This window comes from Branchiostoma floridae, chromosome 1 (assembly GCF_000003815.2).
Source record: "Branchiostoma floridae strain S238N-H82 chromosome 1, Bfl_VNyyK, whole genome shotgun sequence".
NCBI lineage: Eukaryota > Metazoa > Chordata > Leptocardii > Amphioxiformes > Branchiostomatidae > Branchiostoma > Branchiostoma floridae.
In genome coordinates, this window is record NC_049979.1 from 9,605,249 (window position 1) to 9,628,463 (window position 23,215).

General features: G+C 44.5%; 2 protein-coding genes across 3 annotated transcripts; both read right to left on the reverse strand.

Annotated features, from left to right (window-relative positions):
• Positions 1 to 225: 225 nt before the first annotated feature.
• Positions 226 to 4,766, reverse strand: LOC118426597 (G-protein coupled receptor 84-like). Its single transcript, XM_035836091.1, has 2 exons — positions 2,843 to 4,766; positions 226 to 1,714 (listed from the first exon to the last, which is right to left on the reverse strand). The coding sequence occupies exons 1-2, from the start codon at positions 3,151 to 3,153 to the stop codon at positions 541 to 543; spliced, it is 1,485 nt and encodes a 494-aa protein (XP_035691984.1). The 5' UTR covers positions 3,154 to 4,766; the 3' UTR covers positions 226 to 540.
• Positions 4,767 to 10,222: 5,456 nt separating this feature from the next.
• Positions 10,223 to 23,064, reverse strand: LOC118430075 (calpain-9-like). Of its 2 annotated transcripts, XM_035840795.1 has the most exons (20): positions 22,337 to 23,060; positions 21,143 to 21,209; positions 20,728 to 20,866; positions 20,414 to 20,530; positions 19,835 to 20,006; positions 19,446 to 19,529; positions 19,059 to 19,162; positions 18,715 to 18,792; positions 18,203 to 18,360; positions 17,709 to 17,866; positions 17,103 to 17,311; positions 16,749 to 16,791; positions 16,397 to 16,471; positions 16,141 to 16,198; positions 15,720 to 15,778; positions 15,255 to 15,323; positions 14,674 to 14,752; positions 12,828 to 12,944; positions 11,971 to 12,029; positions 10,223 to 10,862 (listed from the first exon to the last, which is right to left on the reverse strand). In XM_035840795.1, exons 1-20 carry the CDS (start codon positions 22,505 to 22,507, stop codon positions 10,836 to 10,838), a joined length of 2,043 nt encoding a protein of 680 aa, XP_035696688.1. In that variant the 5' UTR covers positions 22,508 to 23,060; the 3' UTR covers positions 10,223 to 10,835. The 2 variants fall into 2 exon arrangements, with proteins under 2 accessions (XP_035696688.1, XP_035696680.1); XM_035840787.1 differs by having other exon boundaries at positions 10,223 to 12,029; positions 22,337 to 23,064.
• Positions 23,065 to 23,215: the final 151 nt, after the last annotated feature.

Genomic DNA, 23,215 nt, shown 5'->3' on the forward strand with positions numbered 1-23,215 from the left:
CCAGAAGATCGTTGTTATATGACCATTTACATGCACTGTATGCATTACCCAGAGTCAAAGCCTGCTCCAACTGTGTTAGTTTTCTTTTTGTGGGACTGTCTGCAATATTGACACATTTTCCATGCTATTTCGATTTTATGAGCATTGGACGGTAATCGTAGACGACTAAGTTGTTGAACGCAAAGTAAAGAAGATGGCCTGCAGACATGAACAGGTGAAGTCAGACCGCCTAAATACTCTCCAAGCAGAGGTTGGATCGCGCAGATATAGTAGTAGTCGGAAAAATTACACGGGCGCTCTATGCGTGTTGAGGCAGAGGTAGGAAGAGCGCCCATGTAATTCTGCTTGGAGAGTAGGAAACCATAACGGTTCAGTCTCCCCAAACATCTGCTTAGAGATTAACAAGTCACAACTGTGTGCGAAAGGTGTGGTACATTGGAGGGCAGACGAGATTATCAGCTGATTATTAAGGGAGACAAAATCATTACATTTCATGATATCACGTCGTTCATCTCTTACTTTGTCTCGAGGGCGTTTATCCTAGAAGTCCTGCCCTGTCACTGTTTTCGTCAGGACGGCTCTACACTTCCCGAGCATGACGAACAGACCGTTTCTCAGCTGTTTGTTCATGAGGGAGTAGATGATGGGGTTTATACAGGCGTTTAGCCATGCCACCATGGCGCACAGTTTGTACAGCCAGACCTGCCCGGAGTTCGCCTTGTCCACGATGCTCAGCACCATGTAGGGCAGGAAACACAAGGAGAAAGCCACGAACACGGCGAACGTCATCTTCGCCAGCCGGACGTTTCTGCTGACTCTGTTCTGGGCTCTAATCCTGCGCGCCGAGCTGTCTGGGTCTGTGCGGTCGCCGCTGCTCTGCTGCCTGCTGCTGTCATCCAGATCATCCCCGACGCTTTCAAGATTACTTGTCGGGTCTGTCTCTGAGAAGTACGCCCGTGCCCGACCTGCCCGAGACGGCGAAATTTCTCGACGACCAGAATGGTCTAAGCCTAAACTGTTCCGTCTGAACGACCGCCCACGGAGCGACGCTTTTCTCTTCTTCGACTTCGATGTTAAATTCGGTATCGTTATCAAGCTACTGGTTCTTGTTCCTATGTTCCTCTTCTCTTTAGGGGAGCGGTCGTTGTTTAACTCGGGATTTGAGTTGCTGTTCTTGTCAGTTTGCTTCTGCTTGGATGAAGGTGAAGAAGCTGTGCATCTCTTTATCCCTCCGGTGGAGTCGCTTCCCGCCACTATGAACACGTCATCCATCTCCAGATCCACGGAGATTTTTACATCAGGCGGTTTCTTACCGTTCGTCTTGACGGTGGTTCCCTCACTTAAACTATTTAGTTCGGACGCATCCGAGAACATGTTGTTGTTCTTTTGGCCCCTTTTGTGGACCCTCTTCTTTTTGCTAAACTTGTTTGCGCTGGTACGAACGGTTCTGAGAATGCAAGCGTAGGAGAAGCACATGACGACGGTCGGGACGATGCAATAAGCGGAAAACAACGCCGTCGTGAACGACGCGCTGACCTCACGGTCAAAGCTACAGGTTGAAACTTTATCGAAGAACGTAAAGCGGCCCCAGACGCCCAGGGCCGGAGGGAGGAGGGAAAGAGCCGGGAGCAGCCAGGATACGCCAATCATCACAGTCGTCCCGGTCTTGTTGTAAATGGACCTGTACTTACTGGGATGAACGATCAGGAAGTACCTGTTGACACAAAGGGTGTGAAGTAAAGGTTATGTTCTCTTTAAAAGTGCAAACAACACATAGTAAAGCTGCAAACAACACAGAGGCCATACACAGCCCCCGAGGATGTTTGACTGGTCCCTTTCAGCTGTCGCTACGTCGTATGTCTTGAAAGATAAAAGCCGTAATAGGAGACTTCGCAAAAGCTTTTGCATCCGCCATCTAGCACGTATTAGGGGGCTAACTACAAAGCCCAGTCTGCCGATTCTGGGTTTTGTGTTTGGGAAACCTGTTCCAAACACATCGGATTACTCATGGATTATCCCCTTACACAAGTTGCAATTAAACATAACACGCCGATCCTGAAAAGGCGACAAACAGATTCGTACTGACATTTCTAAAGCTTCAGACACCAACTACTCCGTATACTGAACAACAAATGCAATAATGTCAATGGAATTCGAGTTTCTTGCACTTCACAGAATTGCCTTGACATCATGACGTCAACACTCGCGTGCCGTAATATTGCGGAGATTCGGAGGCATTCTAAATAACGTGTCATGGACATTTTTTGCCATGTCATGCCGTCTGCGAATTTTGATTGTTGTCTTTTATTATCGTGACGTCAAGAAAATAGCTGCAATGTTGCTGCAATGCTTTTAATTAAAACATGAGAAAATTTGTCTGAAGTGAGAAATGCATTGGGGTCATTGCATGGAGGCGAACAATGGTTGCTGTAGCGTAATGTCCGCAAGGTTTAATACACTATCTTACCTGCGGTACGATCTTTACTCCGTTTGACAGGCGTTTGGAATCGGTTATTTTGGGCTTTTAATGAAGTATTTCAGCTGTGGCTATTGCAGCCCGCTGTAGGCTAGAAATTTGCTCGACGAAATGATTTTATATCGTAAATACCTTAAAATATCCCTGAGCTATTATAGCTAACTCCGCTGTTTTGATAAAACAGAACCGTGAGAATGTGTAACACGTAGTCACCGCTGCTGTTGTCCGTCCACACCAGATGGCCTACATCAAAACACACTCAAACACATCAAGAGGGACTAAGAGTTTCAACACTCCGTTAGTCTATAGTAACGGAGCGGGCAATAACTGGCAAACAGGACAGTTCAAGAGACGTGGAATGCGCACCTGTTTAATGCCACGGCACACAGGGTCAGCTCCGACACGCCGAACAGTAGGAAGAGCACGTAGCCGAAGACGCTGCAGAACACGGGGCCGAACTCCCACCGGCCCGCGATGTAGGAGTGAACGGTGATAGGCTGCAGCACGGCCGAGTACAACAGGTCCGCCACGCTCAGGTTGACGATGAAGGCGGTGGACACCGTCAGGAGTTTCCTATTGGACGTGATGGTTGCTATTGTGGCGATGTTCCCTACCGTCCCCAACACCGTCACCAAGATGCCTAGAGCTACGCCGACGAACTCGATAGGCTGGTTCATGGTTGCTCTAACTGATCCTCCGTTCTTCTCAATTTCTGGTGAAGTACACGCGTTTTAAGAACCCGACACGGGGCTGTAGGCTAGCGGTGCGTCATTATCGAGCTTCCCGTCGTACTGCGTACGCCGGATGGCCTTTTGTTCAGCAGGGCAGAATGTATCACCATGATTACATGCAACAGGCTGCAGGCAACTGCGGGTCTCGCACGCGCACGTTTTCGCACCAGTGACAGGCGCTAAACTGGTTTGCCAGTGTTTCATCACATGACGTAGTAAGTTAAAGACGTCGCCGGTTGGCAGCCCTTGGGAGGGAGGTAAGAGAGCGCGAGTCGGCGTTCTGTATCAGCAGCCAGGGCTTTTCGTGTGACAAGTACCGGACAGGAGACAAAAAGCAGAAACACAGTATGATGACATAACACCAGTAGCTGACTGTAATTCCCACAGATGTCAAAGATACTTCTCATCGAACGTACAATTTCATGGAAAGGAACCACAGAGCCGTGCCGCACCAGTGGTATCGGGTTCGACTCTCAGTCTGCGTCATCGCCCTGTACTGCAGCATAAATCATTTCCATTCAGTCACGACACTCGGTATAGGCTGTACTCGAGGTTATTCACACATCGCTCTCCTTGGAAGAATCTAGCTCACGTTTCCTGACATTGCGCGCGGCTCAGAGGTTGGCAAATTTGTCGGACAGACATTTCGGACATGCCGGAGGGGCACGACCAAATTGTCTCAGCCTCCCAGGAGGAACGACAGTCGCTCCGCAGAACTCCAAGTATGGGCGGTGTCCTCCGGCTAGTAGATGTAATCTGAACGCTTAAAGCACGGTCTCGTCGCTAATCCCCGCAGATGGACCTGTCTGTCCGTCAAGATAGCCTTCACTACGTTTTATTTGTTTTCCGTGCCGACGTTTTGACTGAGGTGGGCGGGGCAGTGGGTCCATACTGCATCCCTGGAAAATCGCTTATTTTGCCAGGACGAGCTCTCCGATTGGTTGATCTCCGTAACGGCATCAGTCGTAATGCATGTCGACTACTGTGCGACTGTAAATGGTTCGTAAACATGCAAAATGATCAGGTCTACTTAGTGCTGTTCATGACGATATGAAGTCCATATATAATCCAAGTGATGATTCCGATGTTGGTTACAAAATGAAGATGGCTGCTGCCCCAATGACCCAACGTGAATTAAATGATGAGAATTCGTCCCCAATTCATTTACATGTATATAGTGAGGATTACGGAATTGGGGGAGTGTGACAAAAATGATGCATCAATCGTTGATTAAACGATAGCCTACTGACCTGACGACAGGAGGCGAGTCTGGCCTATTCATCATCAGAGGTCAAAGTACCAGTACATGTCGGACTTTGAAACGATATCGGTCTGTCAGAAAGAAGCGTAAGACATGAGGCTGGGATGTAACAAAAATTAAGACCTTGTACCGACTTCTTTAGTGTAACTGACCTACTTCATTCTTGTGGATTGCGTGAGATTTGTTTATCTCCGCCCCAAACATTGAGGGAATGACTAGATAAAGTGTCCGATACACCTGTCAACAGCGGCATGCACACTTCTTAAATCGTATTCTGATTGACGAGAACACGGAAGTCAAAATGCTCAGCGGGCAACCAACATACAGAACATTGTCATTGACCCCCTCGCAAGCGACATGTCGTCTGGTCTCCAAGCAGATGTTGGGGTGGAAGATCGTAACGTTGTCTGCCTGCCTGGCTTCGATCGTTGACAGCTGTGTTGTGGGTAGCTGGTACTGACTCAGAGAAGCCCGGCAGTCAGAAAGAGTTACTATCCTCCATCCTAACACCTGCTTGGGGATTACAGAACGTTTTTGCAGTAGAAATCATGTGATGGGCTGTTATCCGGATCTCCGTTGGTTGATGTCGACCGGCCCAGATAAGCAGCATTTCATCGCTGGGTACATCTGGAAAGACTCTCTGCCCTATAGACACAGACAGGAGTCACTAACTGAGGCCGACGATATGTGCATTGTGTGTATTGTCATGGCCATTTGTATGTTCCAATTCACAGTTACATCGTGAATTATCAATACATAAACGGTACGCTGATAGAATACTATTTGGCTGTCGGACACACTGTTGAAAACCAGTCACAACACCTGATTGACTTCAGCGGAAAATATGCCTTATTAGTATAGACTTGGGGAACAGAGTAGTTGTAAGGGTTTCTATGGGCGATGATCCCTCCTTTTCCCCCGCTCTTGTAGGTATTAGTAGTCGAGCCAGGCATGCGAAATTTTTATGACATTTTTGATACTAATGCGCAATAATGCTTTCTAGATCATCGCGATTTTTAGTGTCGGTCGATGCTTGCAGGTCACCGAACCCCGTTTATGTAAACATGGTAGGGTAGACTTCGAGGCGAAAACTACGCACGACCCTCTGTTCATTTTAACACCGGGTGACCTTCAATAAATACGGCCAAACCTCGTCAACTCTGTGATAGTGGCTTACCGATGGTTATCATCGATGCAGCACATTTGGAATACAGATCACCGTTCACGCGTGGTTGCCTTTAGGGGGGATAAGCTGTGTTCCATCTGCTTAAATCCGGAAAACAGATTTCCAAACATCCGGTCTCATGGTACTTAAGTTGAGATTAGTTTGCGTTTAATCGACTTAAATCCAAATTTCAACGTGCCAAAGAAGCGTAAATACGCTTTAAGTACGGGGTGGGCCCAAATCTGTCCAAAATCTGTCGAATGGTTCGTCTCATTTACAAGACATAAACACAAACCAAGCAGAACAGAACAGTCACCCCCATTACACATTAAACTATAGTAATTAACATTTGTACTAGGACTTAATTGTGTTTTCCATAAGTCTCCATCAAAGTTCAAGGCTTAGTGTTAGGATCTGTTAGCGCTTAGTAGTAGTAGTGCAATCTCCTCTTTGTTGTACTCTCCAAACAAAGGTCAACGTTAGGTTCTGACTTGCTTTTAACTTTTAGGCGTTTTCGCCGGGTTTCCTTATTATTCGGCAGCCAAACGGTTGGAGAAAATGAAAATCTGACAAAATAGAAAGAAAATGAAAACCAAGAAAATGAAGAAGGGAAGTGACACTACTCTAGCAACTGTAAAAGAAAAAACTATCAAGAGTTCAGAAATAAAAATAGACCTGTAATCTACAGAGATACATAGTATTATCATATATCACATTCAGCTTTCTGCACTATGCAGAAGTGGATCATGCCAAATCTTTATAAAGTAGATGTCTTGTGCGGTCGCTTTCACGTCATCACCCTCATCTGGATCCTTTGTGAAATCTTCTGGACTATGTCTGTAAGTCGGATTACAGACCTAATCCACCGCGTAAGAGCGTGCAGACTAGCTTTACTTTCCCTAGAGAGGTAGGCTTAACATGGTATCGTCAGGCGTAGGCGTGGTCACCTGTCGCCATGGCGACCATGCACCTGCGTTATGTTAGAAGTTGGTTAGGGCGCAATGATTGAAATAACAAAATGTAAAATCCGTCATAAAGCCGGGTACAATTATGCGCTCTGGGATGACAAGGGAATAGGCTACTGATATCAAACTTTCATTTCCACTTGTACAAGTCGTGTTGAGAGGCACAACTACGATGCACACGTACGACGACAAAATTAAACTCCCGCCTGAAATTTAAAGCCCATCGGGTTATATTTCGCCTGTCCCATGAGTGACTTATACCGATTGGCATTTCGCCCACACAGAAAAAAAAAACTCTCTGTATGTGCGGTCTACTCCACCAAATTCTTATACCACCATAAACCTGTACGGTCATGAAATGCTGCTGCATTTAATACATGACAATTTTCAGCAAGTTGAATTTCAAGGAGAGCAAAACGTATGTGGTATATACTATTTAACAAAATACGTTCTGCATTTAAAGAATAGCTTTATTGAACACAAGAACTTCGGACAAAGCCAGATCAATTAGTGGAGCTATATGGAAATTACATAATTAACCTCTGGGTAACCTCCTTTGACGTATAAGGTCATTAAGACTGGCCTTGCCTTCTCCTGTTGCTGGAATACAGCACATGTAATGGCTCTCCCACCACAATAATTGTTCAAATTACGGTAATTACCCACCCCAACATCGTGACCCGAATGATCTCCGGGCGCAATGACGTCATTGGCAGATGCTGTAACCGAGACCGAGGAAGTGATCTCGCTCCCAGCGGGGAAACCGTACCCTTCTCTGGCCTCAATCTCATTCCGACTCTCATAGCTAATCCTGCTAACCTTTTCTCACATTTCACGTTGTTTGACACACAAGATTATCAATTTTCTTAATTTCCGAAGTTGAGATGTTCAAGGCCTTCCGAAAGTAACCTCACTCGTAAGAGAGTAATTAAAGAAAGGCAACAAAGCCGCAATATTGAAAATACGAGACGATCATTTTCATTTGCAGTATTGCCGATGAACCACAGGGATAGGTTTACTACAATTACCAACACTATATGAGTGGACTTGTGATTTGGGCGCCAGGGTGTCTGATGCATGATCGGAACATAGCCATGCATTAATCCTATTCTAGATCAGGCTCTCATTTGAACGCTTCCCAGTCAAATCAAATGTATTCTGCGCGGAAACGATCGAAGAAGGACAATGGAGCTAGAATAGGATAAAGTCCAAGCTTATCAGAACGCACCAGTGGGTGATGCGATTTGAAATCATTTTCACATCGTGTAGGATGCTGCTGCCGCTTGATAGTCAACTGAGAGATAATTGGGCTTTCCCTCTAATAAATGTATTGCTCTAAAATTCATTGTACGTAGTTCAAAGGGAAGTTTTGACGTGTATTAAAGTCATTTTCTTGAAGGCGCATAAAACTTTTATTAATTAGGAACAACGTACCTTACCGTAATATCCACGTCATCAGAGCAGTAAAACTAGAGAACGCATCACACTTCGCACCGAGAAGACTCAGCTCCACTCCCCCATTAGGAGATGGACTGGCATCTTAGTGGCCCTTATAGATCCCTGTCCGGTCAGTCGTACTTCAAAGGGCCAGAGTTTGGTACATTACGTGTCGACACAGCCAAAAGGTCTCTTCCTCTGACATCAGACTGCTCCGTAATGTGTCTTCAATATCAACCAACCCCCTACACAACCAGGACGTGCTGATGCTTCATGACAAAGGTCTACGTTAGTTCAATCAAGGAAGAGTTGAAAAGGCAACGCAACCCTGTTAGCTCAGTATATGGGCAGAGGGGCGGGGGAGGAAAGTAAAATCCACGGCGTGTTTGAATTGCTCTTACTTGTGCGTATGGCGGTGCCCATCTCCGTTTCCTTTAGCCACCATATGCATACAGCTTTGTGCAATCAATACAGCAAAGGGCTAGTCCACTGATTGTGACGCTCAACTTTCACATTATTTCCCAAATGCTGAGCGTTAAACAGAGAACACAGCATGTACCATTTTAAGTCCTTGGTAGGACTAGGCGAAACACTCATGACCTACCGAATGTAAGGCGGACACTCTACTCACGTGGCCAATGCACCGGTAATTGTCCACCTGGTGCTTGGCAATCATCACAGCTTCCAGATGGGCGCCGTTTCTCATATCCTGACCTTTCAAGAAGTCCTTTTCGGGGCGCGCCCAGAAGTCAACCTCTGACGCAGGCGCCGCACAGTGGTAGTTGACCTTCCCTTTCTCCATTGATCTTCTTCGCTCAGCCCGCCGCTGGTCAGAACAAGTAGGTCATAAATGAAAACTGCTGCTCTATGCCGGGTTGAATAGGGTTTCGAGATTGAACAAAAGATTATAGAATTCTATAGAAATGATTGGTTTGTAGTGATGAAAGATTACAGCTTGGTCTGAGACACACAGCACGATTATGGTTGAGTACTACCAGTGCAGTAACAGAAGGGTGTAAGTGCAATATTTTGTTTTACCATAAAAACTCTCGAGTATTGTCATTAGGTGAAACTGTGCGGTCAAGAGATGACAAGTCTGCATGCTTTCTCTACTGCGCCATTACAGGAGAAACGACAAAGCGCCATCAAATCATGTATAGTTCGAAAGAACCTAGAAAACCTCCGCGAGCGCACCTGTAGCATCCTCTGATGCACATTGCACTCTCATGTCTCAGAAGTAGAGAAATAGGCCACTCAAGATTCTGTAGCTAGCCTCAGCAGCCCATTTGTGCCTGCTCCATTTATGGGAGCCTTTTTATCTTACAGTCGTGAAGTCCTGGACTTGAACTTACAAAGTTACTCTCCGATGGGCACTTAGCCTTTCCAGTAGGATAAGTCAAGGATTTAATGGCTCGCAGAAGTCACGAAACAGCCTTCAACATAAACGTGGTGGGACCCATAGACCCAGAACTCAGCAATCTCTTACAGAGTTAAATTCTTTGCGTAGGAGGGAAGTTGAACTTTTTTACAACTAGGAACATCATATTAACAGGACACGTAAGTGCGTTTTATATTTGCTATATTCTGGTTCACCGTGACGTTGGAAGTTTTCACAGTTAGGAGTATTATATGAACAGTATTGTAGAGCTCGGTGTCATTGTTGTTTCCAGCTGCTGCGGACAAATTTCGGACACCAGTATGCTTACGCAAGATAGGCAAGCGGACAGAAGAACAGAAACGCACTTACGCTCAAAGTTTCCTTTGCTATTAACCTGTATGCTGTATATAATGGAACACTTTAATAATTTTACGGCTCCCAGAAGTCACAATAAATGCGGCAAGAGTGGAGTGTAACTGCCAAAGCGGAAGCCGATTATTCCCTCCCTCCTTTGTGGTTACCGACTTGTACTAAGTTTAATGCGTGAGGAGATCATTGATATTCTAATCTTGAGTACGCAGATGGCAGAGGGGTACTCATGATCAGACTGAGGCAATTTGGTTAGAAAATCAGACGGATAAGTTATCAGCTTAATTGCTATCTCTTCGTTTGCATCTGATGTTTTTATCTATAAAATTGTTCATTCTATCTAATTCCCTACCCTTTTATTTAAGCCACGTCGTGGTAGGTAGCTTGCAAAAAGTGGTAGTGGCAAAAACACAAAACAAATCAAGACAAAAGACACAATATAGTTGCATAATCATGGATCGTATTATTTCTTAAAAGAGACATGATCAAGTCTCTAGCCCTACTTGCGTCAGTACTTCTAGCGGATGAGTTCCCCTTGATGGCCCCACATTCACACAATATGTACAATAGCTAATGGGGTGGTAACGTTACATGCTTACGGGACGTTTAGCGAGTGTTAATGTACAGCATCAATACATACACAAACGGTCGATCAAACAAAACGCACTTAGTACAACAAATCGGATGTTGTTTATCATGTCTCCAAGACATACCGTGAATTATGTTAGCTAGAATCTAATCAGAGGCTTATGTCAATCAAAATGTTCACACAATGTCAGATTGTGTTCAACGTAATACCAGTAGTGTATCTGATGGCTGACCATATGCTCTGCAATATAACAGTAATTAGTTATTATATTATTGTTTTAGAATATGCTGATTGAAAACATGCCGTGTTCAACATCCATCTTTCTAATCAGCTGTGATAAGATGGTTTCAGAAGGTTCTACATGGACAGGAAACTGTGAAAGTGCCCCCCAATAGTTGCTCTCCGGTTGCGGATGGCGCCGTGCCTGTACCACCGCCAGGTCAGCACCACGGACAGGCCACGGACTAGGCATACAGACACAGATGCAGCAGCTGGAGGTACAGAACCAGGTACAACAGTCAATTCTAGTCTCTAAGCAGACCTATCGGTGGGAAGGCAGTATCTCAAGGACCACAGGCCTCATGTGGCCTGTTGGATACTGGATGGCCACCGATAGATCTGCTTGGAGATTAGTCAATTCAACGTTCTGACATTCGTGTACATCTTGGATAAATGCAAATCTTAGTAAGCAAAGTGCACTCTTGTACTGGGTATACTGAATGGAAAAAATTGTCAATCATCTGCTGTATGGTGTATAATTCGTTTTCGTTCTTGGGTGATGATTCAGAATGTAATGTTACGTGAAATTGCCTAACGTGACAAATTCAATGTACCTCTGAGCATTCGTAGTAGAATTAGTCTGGAGCAGCTTTCCAATTTCCCCGTAGTTAACTTTAACCCAGTCCACTCAGCTCCTCATGCTTGAGGGTCAGGTACTAGTACTATGGTAGCACCTTATGATTTATGCATTCAACATTTTCACCACCGTCTTTGTTCCTTCTGCAACATTCGCGAATGACATGCTTTTGCACCGGCGCCATCCACTGGGACAACCATATTGCTAATAATCGTTTTCCCTTGCTATGTAGTGGCTATTTCAGAGATTTGTTAACCGATCTTTTGAGCTGTCTGGAGGGTGAAAAAAGTTTCTCAGAGCTGTTAGCGTTGACCTTACACCCCGACCGCTAACTCAGCATTACTCTGATGATCACAATGACCATTCTCTGCACTTTGCCACTTTCTCACACCCATTAGATACATGATTGAACGGGCCGGTATCTGTACCACGCAAAAACAGTTTTGACTTTGCCTTAGCACTGCGATAATGTTACCCTGTTGAAATCGGCATTCACTACACGTCGGTCTCTGTAAGTCATGCGGCCTATTTGTGGCAACACAAGTGAAAATTCCTGTAGATCCCTCTGAGTCAGTAATTTCCCTTCGGCTGTTCTGACTTCCATCCCTGCAGAAATCACTTTCTCTTGGTAACTGGAAGGAAAGGGCGCAAAAGTCTTTTCACTAAAAAGAGACCTCCCCGACCTACTTGGCTTTGTAGTGTTCGTGTTGCGAGGCTCCTCTAATGTACTTAATGCAATTTACCTGTCGCAAATCCATCTTGGCGCTATCCTCTAGGGGGTCCTGGTGACGCCGGTATGCCGCTGTAATGGTAAGAAAGGCATGTTCACTCGGCACTGGGACATTAACGGAAAGTCACGTCAAACAAATGTGCTCAACAGGCGACTTCTATCTCTGCATCGGCATTCCAATTGCAAGCACCGCGCACTGTAAGAATTTATCATGTATGTATCAACAGACCTATCTTTACACCACTCTCTTTTCTCTCTTACGGAGATTGTGCAATTTTCTTGGCTTATCATCCCCAAATATGTGCCCACTGTTTAGTACTTTTAGTAATGTTGATATAGCGTTCAGCTGGTGCTCAGTTCTCTAGGCAAATGTCAGCCGAAAAAAACATCTTCCACTGAAGACTTCGGCGACAGCTGTAATAAACACCCAGGGCACAAATTGGTGTCAACTTTGGAAGAACCTTTGTTAACCTCAATCTGCTTCTTGCAAGGATTCATCCTTACCCGGTCGAAGGTGAACATGGGTTAAACTAATCACATCTTTATGTAAAAATCAATATCCATGTTCTTCGTAGCACCTAATCGACGTTGTGTGACATATAGCTCTGACAATATGCTAGAAGCCAGGTACCGTGATGATATTTCGATAACTTTCTTTGCTAGTGAATATATGATACCCTGCAGAGATATGATCTCCACTCTTCATGGATACTGGATACACAGAAGTTCTACGTCATACAAGGGGAGGCCGCTGAACCACATTGGCCCGGTATAGTGGCAAAAATTAATCTGCAAATCGCGTGTTTCTCTGAAAGAACAATATTTCTAAAAAACTATATTTTTTTTTTACATTTTAGTTGATCAACCTACCCAGACTGCTCTTGAGACGACACGCACAGAGAACAAAGCTTTCAAACGACAGGTTGTGGTGTTCGTCAGCAAACATCAGGTACAGGCACGTCAGGGTAGTGGAGTCGGGAAGAAAACCTAACAGTGACACAGAGATTATTAGATCATTCAGCATCATCCAACGCTTCGTGCTTGGAAGCCCCACCCCCTCGCTAACGACTTGAGTTGTATTTTGTGCGCCTTTTTGTATTTCGTAGGCTTCGCTCTTTTTTCCGTTCAATCCATCCGTAGACATGACTTCTCGGTAAAAAGCTACTTTCTGAGAAAAATGTATTAGTGTTCCCGTCCCACGCTTGTACCTTGTGACAAGACTTCCCGTTAAACAGTTACTTTTTCTCAGAAAATTTTTTTTTTGGGTCGGCATGATTGACGTAGCCTGACGTCATGCCGACAGGTGAGATTGGAACCTCTGCGTGAAAAATGATTGCGTGGACTCCCGGCGGCGTTCACTCGGGGAGCGGCGCTGGATCATCACTGCGCGCGGTTAGGTTCGCTACGGGAGGGAGCTTCTTATATAACTTTTAATCACACTGTTGTATTAGATCTAGATCTACAGTTAAGACACGTTCTTTCGGCGCAAATACACACGTAAGGTTCACTACGGGGGATACATTCTTATATAACTTTTAATCATTAGGACTAAGACAAATTTTGTACAAATACATCAGTTGGGTTCTCCTCTGGAGGTAGCTTAAAGAAAAGCTTCTTACAGAAATCTTAGATATAAGGAAGACACATCAAATAAAGTTACATAAGAAGTAAGGGCACAGAAAGGAGCAATGAAATCTTTTGCGTCAAAGTATATGGGTCGACAAAAAGACATGGGCATTATTATGCCAGGTGATATTTTGCACCGTTATCTGTACAATTATTCACTCTTCTATCTAAGATCGTCCATGTCATGGATGTATTTTCGTGACATAAATCGGAGCTGATCACAATAATCCTTGGCCTGCAGCTCGCCTTTCCAGGAAAGCTGAACAGTTCCCGGAAATGGCGCGTCGTGACCTAGACAATTTGACGCGAAAGATTTCCTTGCGGCCGGTTCGCTGACCTGGTTAGTGTTCTCTTACATAAACTGGCGTCTGAGTGATTGGAATTAATTTTCAAACTTCACCTATGCCCTACATCAAGTGGTCGTGGATTGGGACAACTTTTAGCTTCAAGAGAAATCTTTGCCATAATAAACGTACGGAATATATAAGAATCTCTTCCAAACTTTAATTTTAAGTCCATGAAAACAATACCTAACCACTAACCACTTCTTCGATGGTTGGTGAAACTTCAATCGTGTAACGTTTTTGGCATACCATATTTGATATTAGGTTCATCGAAAACATAATTTTTCAGTGATGCTTTAAAAACGTACGCCGACATAGCCACGACACGGGTGAATTCTTTATTGGACGTTTGGTACTTCCTGGGGACTTTTATATCCCTTCCTTGACGTACACCTGGAGATATCAGAAAGAAGGTAACACGAGGCCATATCCTTAGCCTCCCGAAGCAGTCTCTGACCGGGGCTTTTTTGTTGGGGGGGGGGGGGGGCAGTTCACGATTTTTCAACGTTAGCTAGGATCTCTTATGCCGGGAAAGGGAGTTTGTCGAGGAGGGGAGTTTGCTGTGGAAGGGAATTTTGCCCCGGTTCGGTCCAAACCGGGTTACGGGAGGCTACCAGATCCCGGCCTCTCCAGCCATGCATTTCTAAGCGAGCTACGAGCCAACATGAAGTTAGTTCTACAAACTTTAGCACTGATTCCACTGTGCACTAGATTCCAAGAGATGATGTATGAGAAGAGACGCTCACCTATGTCCTGAAGCGCCATGCCCAGGTACATGGCGGGGAATGCGTCACACTTCGCCCGGTCATACTTGTTGAAGATGTGCTGTAAGATTGAAAATAATATCTCTTAAAACCCTTACATTCTGCATAGTTGGCGAATAGACTGATGGATTGATCAATAATCTGTTGTTTTGGCGTGGCCGAAACAAAACAATTAACGGAACACATTCAGGACCTTCCCACGACATTGCTTCCAACCAAATCAAGGTCGGCACTGGGTTGGGAGTAGGGTGGGATCCACTCTCTTTTGGCCCGTTTGCTCATCTGATCACGGATATTACATTCCCGAGTTTCATTATTTATCAAAATTCATAGTCGGATACCGCATATAACTTTTAAAGACTATTTTTTATCCTCACCTACCAACTCCCAAACACTCCCTACCGCTCACGACTAACTCCTAACCATGGTCTGGAGATGCTGTGTGTGACAAGAGTTATTTTGTGTCCCTCATAGGCCGGTACGCAGCATGTTTGCCTGTTGCTAACGTGCGGATAAACACTGGATGTGCCTCCCTCCCCCGACACCCTTATTTAATTACTCACCTTCCACAACAGCGTATCCAGTAGCATAGATCTGAACTCCTCGTACGACATCGTGCCTCTGTGATCGACCTGCCGTACGTTAAGGACTTTTCAAGAATCGCCATATCTTAGCAATGTGTAATTTTAATAATGTCTATTTTATGATCAAAGGATCTTGGAATGAAAGTTCTAGTCCACCTTCTACTTTATCTAAATTTAGATAAAGCCTCATAACGTCTTTTTGTGAACCAGATCATCTATAGTCAAGCTGTTTTATCGATCCGTGTCTACCATAGATTAATTAAGGAGAACGCACGCACGCTTGTCACGCAATTCATCGATGACGATCTGACCTAATCAAAGTTAAATTTAAAAAGTGACTTTATGGTGTCGTCACGGGTACAAGAAAGTTCCGCGTGTAGACAAGGTAGTTTATGTGTGCGCGCGCGCGTGTGTGTGTGGGTGTGCATTATGGTGAAAGGATACGTCTCTCAAGGCTACTATATGTCTGCAGGCTTTAAGCGTGAAATGTCTTTGGTTCATATCTGAAAAGAGAACAAGAAAAATCAACCCAAATGTTTTAGTCAACAGCTGAATCTTATTCTTAGAAAACTCTTCGTCATGCCCCTTGAAATATAACAATCCTCGCTCCTTGCTTCTGGAAACGAACGAAAAAAAAAACGACTGATAAGACAGTGCTGACAAAAGTATTTCAGCTGGTTCAACAGCGCCCCCTGTGACCGTCCATAAATATGCACCTTGTAGTTGTACATTTATAAATTGGGGCATCAAAATACCAACTTCCTGACTGAAAACACAACAATGTTTTTCTTGATAAATATATTGTCCTCGAAAAACATCCAATTATAACGTTAGGTCTGTTTTTTCTGCACCCATACACCCTTACCTTTGTTTCCGACAATGTTTAAGAGCTCCACAAGTTGGTAGGGAGTTACCTCCATTGCCTGTGGGCAGGTGGAAATGGACAAAGAGACATACATGTATATGGTTTGGTTTGAAATGTACAGTTATATATGAAAGTCTCATATGAGATATGGGGTGCGACGATCAATATCATCGGAACGGAACGGTAGTCATGAACCGATAGCAAAGTGCAACCTGTGAACTAAAATTTGAACCCAGACCCTTTTGTTAACACCTACCTCGCCTGAGACGTTATAGAAATACTGCCTAAAAACCTCCTCCTGGCCTCGCAACTTCTCTGGGTCTAATGGTATCTGTATCAAGATAAGGGTGTTATTAAAACATGGACCCCAGGCCTGTGATTTGGGCTTAGCATTAAATAAAGTCTCCTTCAACCATCGAATTCTTACTATTGTATGGATAAAGCGTAAGCTTGTTACCATAGTGTTAAGCGTAACACACATTAAAAGTCGTTCTTGTAGCCGTGTTGTTGAGAGGTAAATGATTATCTTCACGCTTTGCCTGGAAGAAGTAATTCGCGTACACGCATGTGACATACCTGGCTTAAATGACATCTTCAAATGGACATACCTGTACCTGGACGGTCATCTCTCGTGGTTTGTCTAGAACATCTCTGAAAAGTTGAAACAAATTTAACGAGTCTTTCATGCTGTCAGCCGTGCGAATGTTACAGTAGATAATATGGTAGCATGTTGACTTTGAATTGTAATGTCTGATTTTAAATCAATGGGTTCGAATTCCCAATGCTGAGTCCTCGGCAAAGTAACTTAGCGCCGATATTCCTACTCGACGTATGTGAAAATGGCACATACCCGATAGATCTATGTGTCCTCTCGAATGGGACGTAAAATGAACAAGCAAACAAAGAAACAAGTCAAAAGACAAACAAGCAAAATAAATAAGCAAACTATTACTCCAGGCTACCTCAACACTGCGTTACTGCCGCTGCAGACCCTGAGAGAGAAGAGTCCGTCCTCGTGAGGGTCGTACGTGGACGGGACGATGATGTACTCGGCAGCAGGCAGCCGGACCCGCCGGGCGACCTGCCTCAGGCTGACGTACTCCGCGGACCGGGCCACAGACGCGTGGGACGAGAAGAAGTCGGGACCCAGAGGCAGGCGCGCACCTTTGGGCTGTTCGTTGCAAAAATGCAAAGATGATTCTTGCGGATTTCATGTTAACACAGATGTGGTGAATATAGACAAAAGTTAGCCTTACTTCGACAGTTGGCAGCTGTCTATCCGTGGTGCATGTAATATTGTAATTTTGAGTATCATTTACCTACTCAGTCTCAATTGTCCACACGTATCAAGACCCAAATGCCATTTTAAGATAACAGGTTACTTAAACGGCTAGAGCCGCCTAGGTCTTCTGAAACAATATTTTGCAGAATCAGAGTTAGTACTTCGTTTTCAGGGTATTTCGAATGTGGTATCGCCGTTTACATTGACTTATATGCATTCATGTGTAGTCTGAAAGCATGATATTGCGATATCAGAATTCCTTATTTCGCGGAAGTGTTAAACGTACATTATAGACAGCAAATCCTATCGTCCTCAGCGGCTTCCCCCTTCTCTGTCTCTGGCGGAGGGATATGACGCAGCTACATCCGGGCTCTTCTCCCGGGTTCGCATCCTTGTCGTTCTCCACTAGATGTAGCCTGAACTGTGGGTTGATCCAGAACGTGTCTACAGTACCATGGAAGGACGGTAGGATGGTTAGGGCATCAGCTAAACAATGGTATGAACAAAAAGGACTGAAAAGAATTTAACATACTTCATGAGACAAAGAAATTGCTCTAACGAAGTGTGAACGCTAATAGCTCTTCCTCAACTTCTGGTATAAAAAAGGTCGAATTAGCTTGCATATCGGCAACGAGGGATAAAACATCTAGAGTTGGAAAGTTTCTGGAAATGTATAAGGAATCTTCACTTGAGGCAAGTGAAGAGTCTGATGTTCCAGTTTTAATGATGCTGTTGGTTTATGCTAACTTGAAACAACCGAGCAGTACCACAACCTCCCACCTTTGACTTGTGAGCACCCTCCTGCGGTCAGTCCCTCCGTCCACTGCCCATGCGCGCCGGCCATGACCCATCTCTTGCGCTGATCCCTGATGACCTCAGGAGGCACGTGGCAGATCTCCAAGTACGTGAACTGCTTTACAAAGTCATCAAGGGCCATCCTAGTGCGAAAAGAGCGGTGATCGGTTTAAAATAAGTCACAATAAGTCATGGGCTATAGTAAAAACCATTTCAGCACCAAGGACAGACTCCAACTTCCCATCTTTATGCGCCATGCACTCTTTACTTAACCCGTAAAAAGATGCGATTATTTGTACACTAAAAGTAGTTAATAAGAGATTAGATCCTTATCAAAATGGTATTGGTTGGTTGCCTATGTTCTTAACTACTGCGCTTACAGTCCAACATCTTAACAAATTCACATGTAACAACATTCCACATTACATAACCAGCAGAAATTTCTACCTACAGTCGACGTAGTTGTGGACGTGCCATGCGTTGTTTCAGATACTCACCAGACTTCCCCTGAACTGTCAAACGTCAGGCCCATCATTTCTCGCTGTTCGTTGGATATACTCTTCCATTCTATGGATCTACCGAAGAAAGAAACAAAATATGATGTCTAGATGAAGGTTAAACACCCAGGTAATTAGATACGCCAAATCACAGTTACTCAAGAAACTGGATATGGTTTTTCATTGTCTGACAAAGATTATCAAGAACTCGAAAGGACTTCTGTTAGGTGCTGTTTTACGATACTTATTGCCTCCTCGTGTTTCATGAAAAACGATAAATTTCTCTCTACCTATAGTGGAGATGCCAAAATATTTCAGAAAGTTTGTGCAGATCAGATCCTTACTCCTCACTCCAGGAACCCTTCCAGTCCACGGTCTCTCCGTGCGGACTGCGCAGTCGCAATAGAGGAATCTCTCTGTCGTCACCCCTCGGTGTCCTGACTCTTACCTGTAGGCGCATATCACACGTCACTTTGGACGTACAAACATTTTTTCTCAAACAACGATCAAGACAGCAATTTTTGGCAAAGTCTTGACGAGGATCGCCTTTGTTAGAAGCACGTGATTGAATAAAAAGTACACCATTGATAACAATATTTCGTAAGTGCCATATGATACCTCATTCCATTTTAGAAGCAGATGAATAGTTCAGTGGTTAACACCTGATTTTCTGACCATTTTGTTGTTTTCGTTTGTTCTTGTATACAGTCAATATACAATAGAGTTCGTACCTTGGCCAGTGCAGATATCGCGTAGGCCTGCTCAGCATACAACCCACTGGCTGTCAGCTTTCGCTGGGGCGGTTTTTCTGGAGACTGAATACAGGTGAAACATGAAGTCAAGTCAGTTAAAGAGAGCCAATGGATTAAACAAGTGTTTGATAAAATATGACTACGTTTCCGACTCTCTACAGCACATTTTTATTTCTTATTTTCTGTTTGTTTGTACAGTACTAGTCATCAATTTACTGTATTCCGCGATACTTATAATTATTTTTGTCATTGAGGGTAATGTTCTGCAGATTTGTATCTTCCTTCGCATAGCATTTGTTCAACATTGTCGCCCGTGCTTGTATCGACAAACATTATAGGGTATAAGGGCAGATATCTTTTAAGCTCACCGAAATGTAACAGCTCAGCAGAGAATAACGCTCAAACGCCTTCTGAATGAGACTAAAGAAATGGCCGGGAAGTTTTTCCTTGAGAAAGTAGACCTCGGAGATGCCTCCTGTCCAGTCTTCGACGGCGTCTGTTGTTGACAGCTCTCTCAATGCCGCATAGCTACCCAGAAGCCTATAGGCAAAATATGAATAAAATTGAGTTCAAGTTTTCTCTATACATCTGTTATCGATACATGTGTATCTTCATGAAATCAAACGCAGTCAGTGTGACCCTACATCATCACACTCTAGACAATCTAATTAAAAACTCGACATAATTTTGATACGATGAAAGAATTCATAATTGGATTAATTTCTTTATCGGTGACATTAGTGGATGTGATCTCGCCGCAAATGAGCCACAAACATCGACTTCATATAGCGGCGAGAAGCAGGGACCCAGTATGAAGCTCTGAGGAAGGTGTCTGAGAGACACCGAAACGTAAGCAAAGTGAGCACAAACAGGTTGTGTAAAATAATTCTTCAATATCCGACGTAATGGAGTTTCTGTCTAATGTAATGTCTGTAATGTCAACGTACTTTGCGTAGGCCTTCTCCAGAAGCGACGCCCAGAAATGCCGCTTAGACACGGAGTGTGCGAACACGAGCTTCCCGTCTATGGTGGGGAGCCTGTCGTCCACGGCTACTTCTGTCCACCTGGAAAAAACAAGTGATTTCTTTTGTTGAGTTTGAGGATTACTTTGTGGTAACCAATGTACTGATGTTGTATTGAAGTACATGATTTGCGCATTTTGCCTTATCAATACTGTGATTCTTAATTTTTGTGTGATGTGAATCCAAGAAGTGAAAGATGTGAGACTTTTGCTACGCGTATTTGTTACTTTAATACTCACCCGTCAGGTCCCCACAGTCGAAAACTGAAGAGCCCGCAGTAGCCCTCGGAGAACCCCTGCAGTTCCGGCTGGACCGCATGGCGGAACAACTTGGAGTTCTGGCACACAGACGACATGCTGGCGACTATCCGCGCGCTCCCTGTCAGGATGACGATGGAACACAGATTTCAAAAATCGTACGCTATTGTATGTTGCCCTTAATTACTTCCACTTGTAATCATGCCCGTTCTAATCGCCTTTCAAAATTTACGAAGAACTTCAAAAATACTAACGGTGCAATGGCTTGTGAATGGAGTGTTCGCTTTGAATTTTGAATGCTTTCTATTTTGTACCCCTTTGTTCATGTACAAAGTAGATAGTCCGACAAATCGCCGTAGACACGTCAATATAATTTCTGCCTGGAGAGTATCCTCACCTAGTTCTCCCGGGTCGACGTCAAACGAATCCGTACAGCTGCCCAACTGCGGACTGTTTGTCAGTTCCTACAGGGGAACGAGACTTGATCATTCACCAAATCAACAAACAGACATACATAATTTGATGATTCAATGACTGATTTAAGTCATTCAAAAAACATTCAAACTGACGATCGCATGTCGTACGATTGTATTGAATTTAAGGTGTAATATGTAGGAAATTAGATTTGTCATGATGCTGATTATGTTGTTCTGGCGCCACGTTGTATGAGTACTTATTGTATAGTACTTAGTGTTTGTCCCGTATTTTTCACAGCTACGAAGGTATCATGGAAAACAGATGTGGGAAATTCCATTTCATTATATCAAATGTCTTTGAATTCAGATATGGATGACAACCACACAATCTCTCTAGACTAGCCAACGAGTGAAAGTTATAGCGGTTGTTTTTTTGCCTCAACAACTTCCTTAATGTTCCCTCTGTACGCATTTCCGGGTCAGAGCTCGGTAAGGTAATCTTGATCTAACACCTGTGTGTCCCTGCTCTTGCCTACAACACACGTTATCAAGGCTTTCGGGTCAGTGGAGTAACTTTGTACCGCCGCCTACAGGTCAAAATACAATCCTACCCAGGTCAACATACAATCCTACATGTACTACCGATGTTCATGTAGTGGTAATTCAGTTGAAATTGTTGACATAGTTGATGCAGTGTGAATGATGGCCCCACCCATATACCTGCTCAGCCCTTAGTTGGACAGGCAGACACAGTCAGGTTACCGTGTTCTATATCCGTGGCAGGTTTGTCGGACAAGGTTCCCTTCTTTGCGGGACAAGACGATTATGTGTGCACAAACGTGGTGTAAACACGGGGACACGTCAGTGTATGGGCGATCCTGAACAATTGGCTGGCAATGGGCCGTAACACGGGGTAAAGAAAACACAGCTACCGAAATGGCGCACCCAGTAGCAGTAAGGTTCATTATCGGGGGCATCTAGCTATATGGTTGGGTAGAAATCATCATGAGTTCTAATGTTGTTGCTGTTAAACGTTCATGACAGTTGTTTTGGGGGTTTTACCTTTGAAATGAATAAATGCCCAAATGACGTATACAAAGACCTTTCACGGGTTACGTACACCATTTGGGATTCAGGTGAGCGAGTAAAGAAAGAATGTCTGTACGTAACATTACCTTCGGTCGTCTCCAGAAGACTTGTCTACCGGCCAGTCTTGGGTCCCCTTGGGGTGATATGGAGCGATCTGACGCCGGGAACTCATCATCCTTGAACAGCACACCGTCCCTGAAGCACCTTTCCCTCAGCGCATCCACGTTCACACCCACCTGTTGTCTTCGGACCGCCATTTCGCGGTCTCAACTATCCCTCCTCTGTCAACTACCGTTAGGATAAGAGTGTGAAACACTGCCGGGAAAACCGCTAGCTCTCAGAGGACTCTGACAGCGAAGATATGGCTGCTCACCGGTTCTTTCTACCCCGGAGAATGATTCAGCGGGTGTTGTTGGTGAAAGCTTCCACCCGGGCGTGACACACGGGTATTAATGACAGGGTGGGCAGGTCCAGTTTCATCCCGCCACTCAGCCGGAATGGGGAATGAATGGAGTCATTGCCACAGGACCCAATAATCATGATGGCGCACATTAGCTAATTGTGCGCCCGGTTAGTAGTTGTTGGCGCGTCAGACAGGTAGTGATAATAGCCGTACAGAAGCCTGCCACATCTACTTCTTGTGCGCATGAAGGGTTAGCCAATAATCCACAGACAAGGGTGCCTGTGTTTCCAAGAGAGGCACTCCTGTCTATAGGTCACACGTTGACAAAACGACGCCGAGTACATGAGTAAAGAGAATCTGAACAACGGCTAATACCGAGCAGCATACTCTTCAAGTTTGAAACCAGGACCATGGTTTATTGTGATAAATTGAAGCTGATAACCCTGAGGATGTAGTGAAGAATTTCGGGACGGGCGCTCAGAAGGCATGCGGCGCTGTGTACACACAAACAAAACTGTGTAACATGAGTGCAGTAACGATAGCCTCTTAAGGGCAACTCTCA

What these genes read in the sequence shown, in the direction of transcription:
- LOC118430075 (XM_035840787.1), bottom strand. Translation starts at nt 22,507, where the DNA reads ATGGCGGTCCGAAGACAACAGGTGGGTGTGAACGTGGATGCGCTGAGG. An exon ending in GGCAGTAACGCAGTGTTGAG is followed by an intron (nt 16,792 to 17,102) that starts GTAGCCTGGAGT and finishes TCAACTTTTCAG; the next exon opens with AGATGTTCTAGACAAACCAC. An exon ending in TCGTCTCAAGAGCAGTCTGG is followed by an intron (nt 12,030 to 12,827) that starts GTAGGTTGATCA and finishes TTACCATTACAG; the next exon opens with CGGCATACCGGCGTCACCAG.
- LOC118426597 (XM_035836091.1), bottom strand. Translation starts at nt 3,153, where the DNA reads ATGAACCAGCCTATCGAGTTCGTCGGCGTAGCTCTAGGCATCTTGGTG. An exon ending in TGTGCCGTGGCATTAAACAG is followed by an intron (nt 1,715 to 2,842) that starts GTGCGCATTCCA and finishes TTGTGTCAACAG; the next exon opens with GTACTTCCTGATCGTTCATC.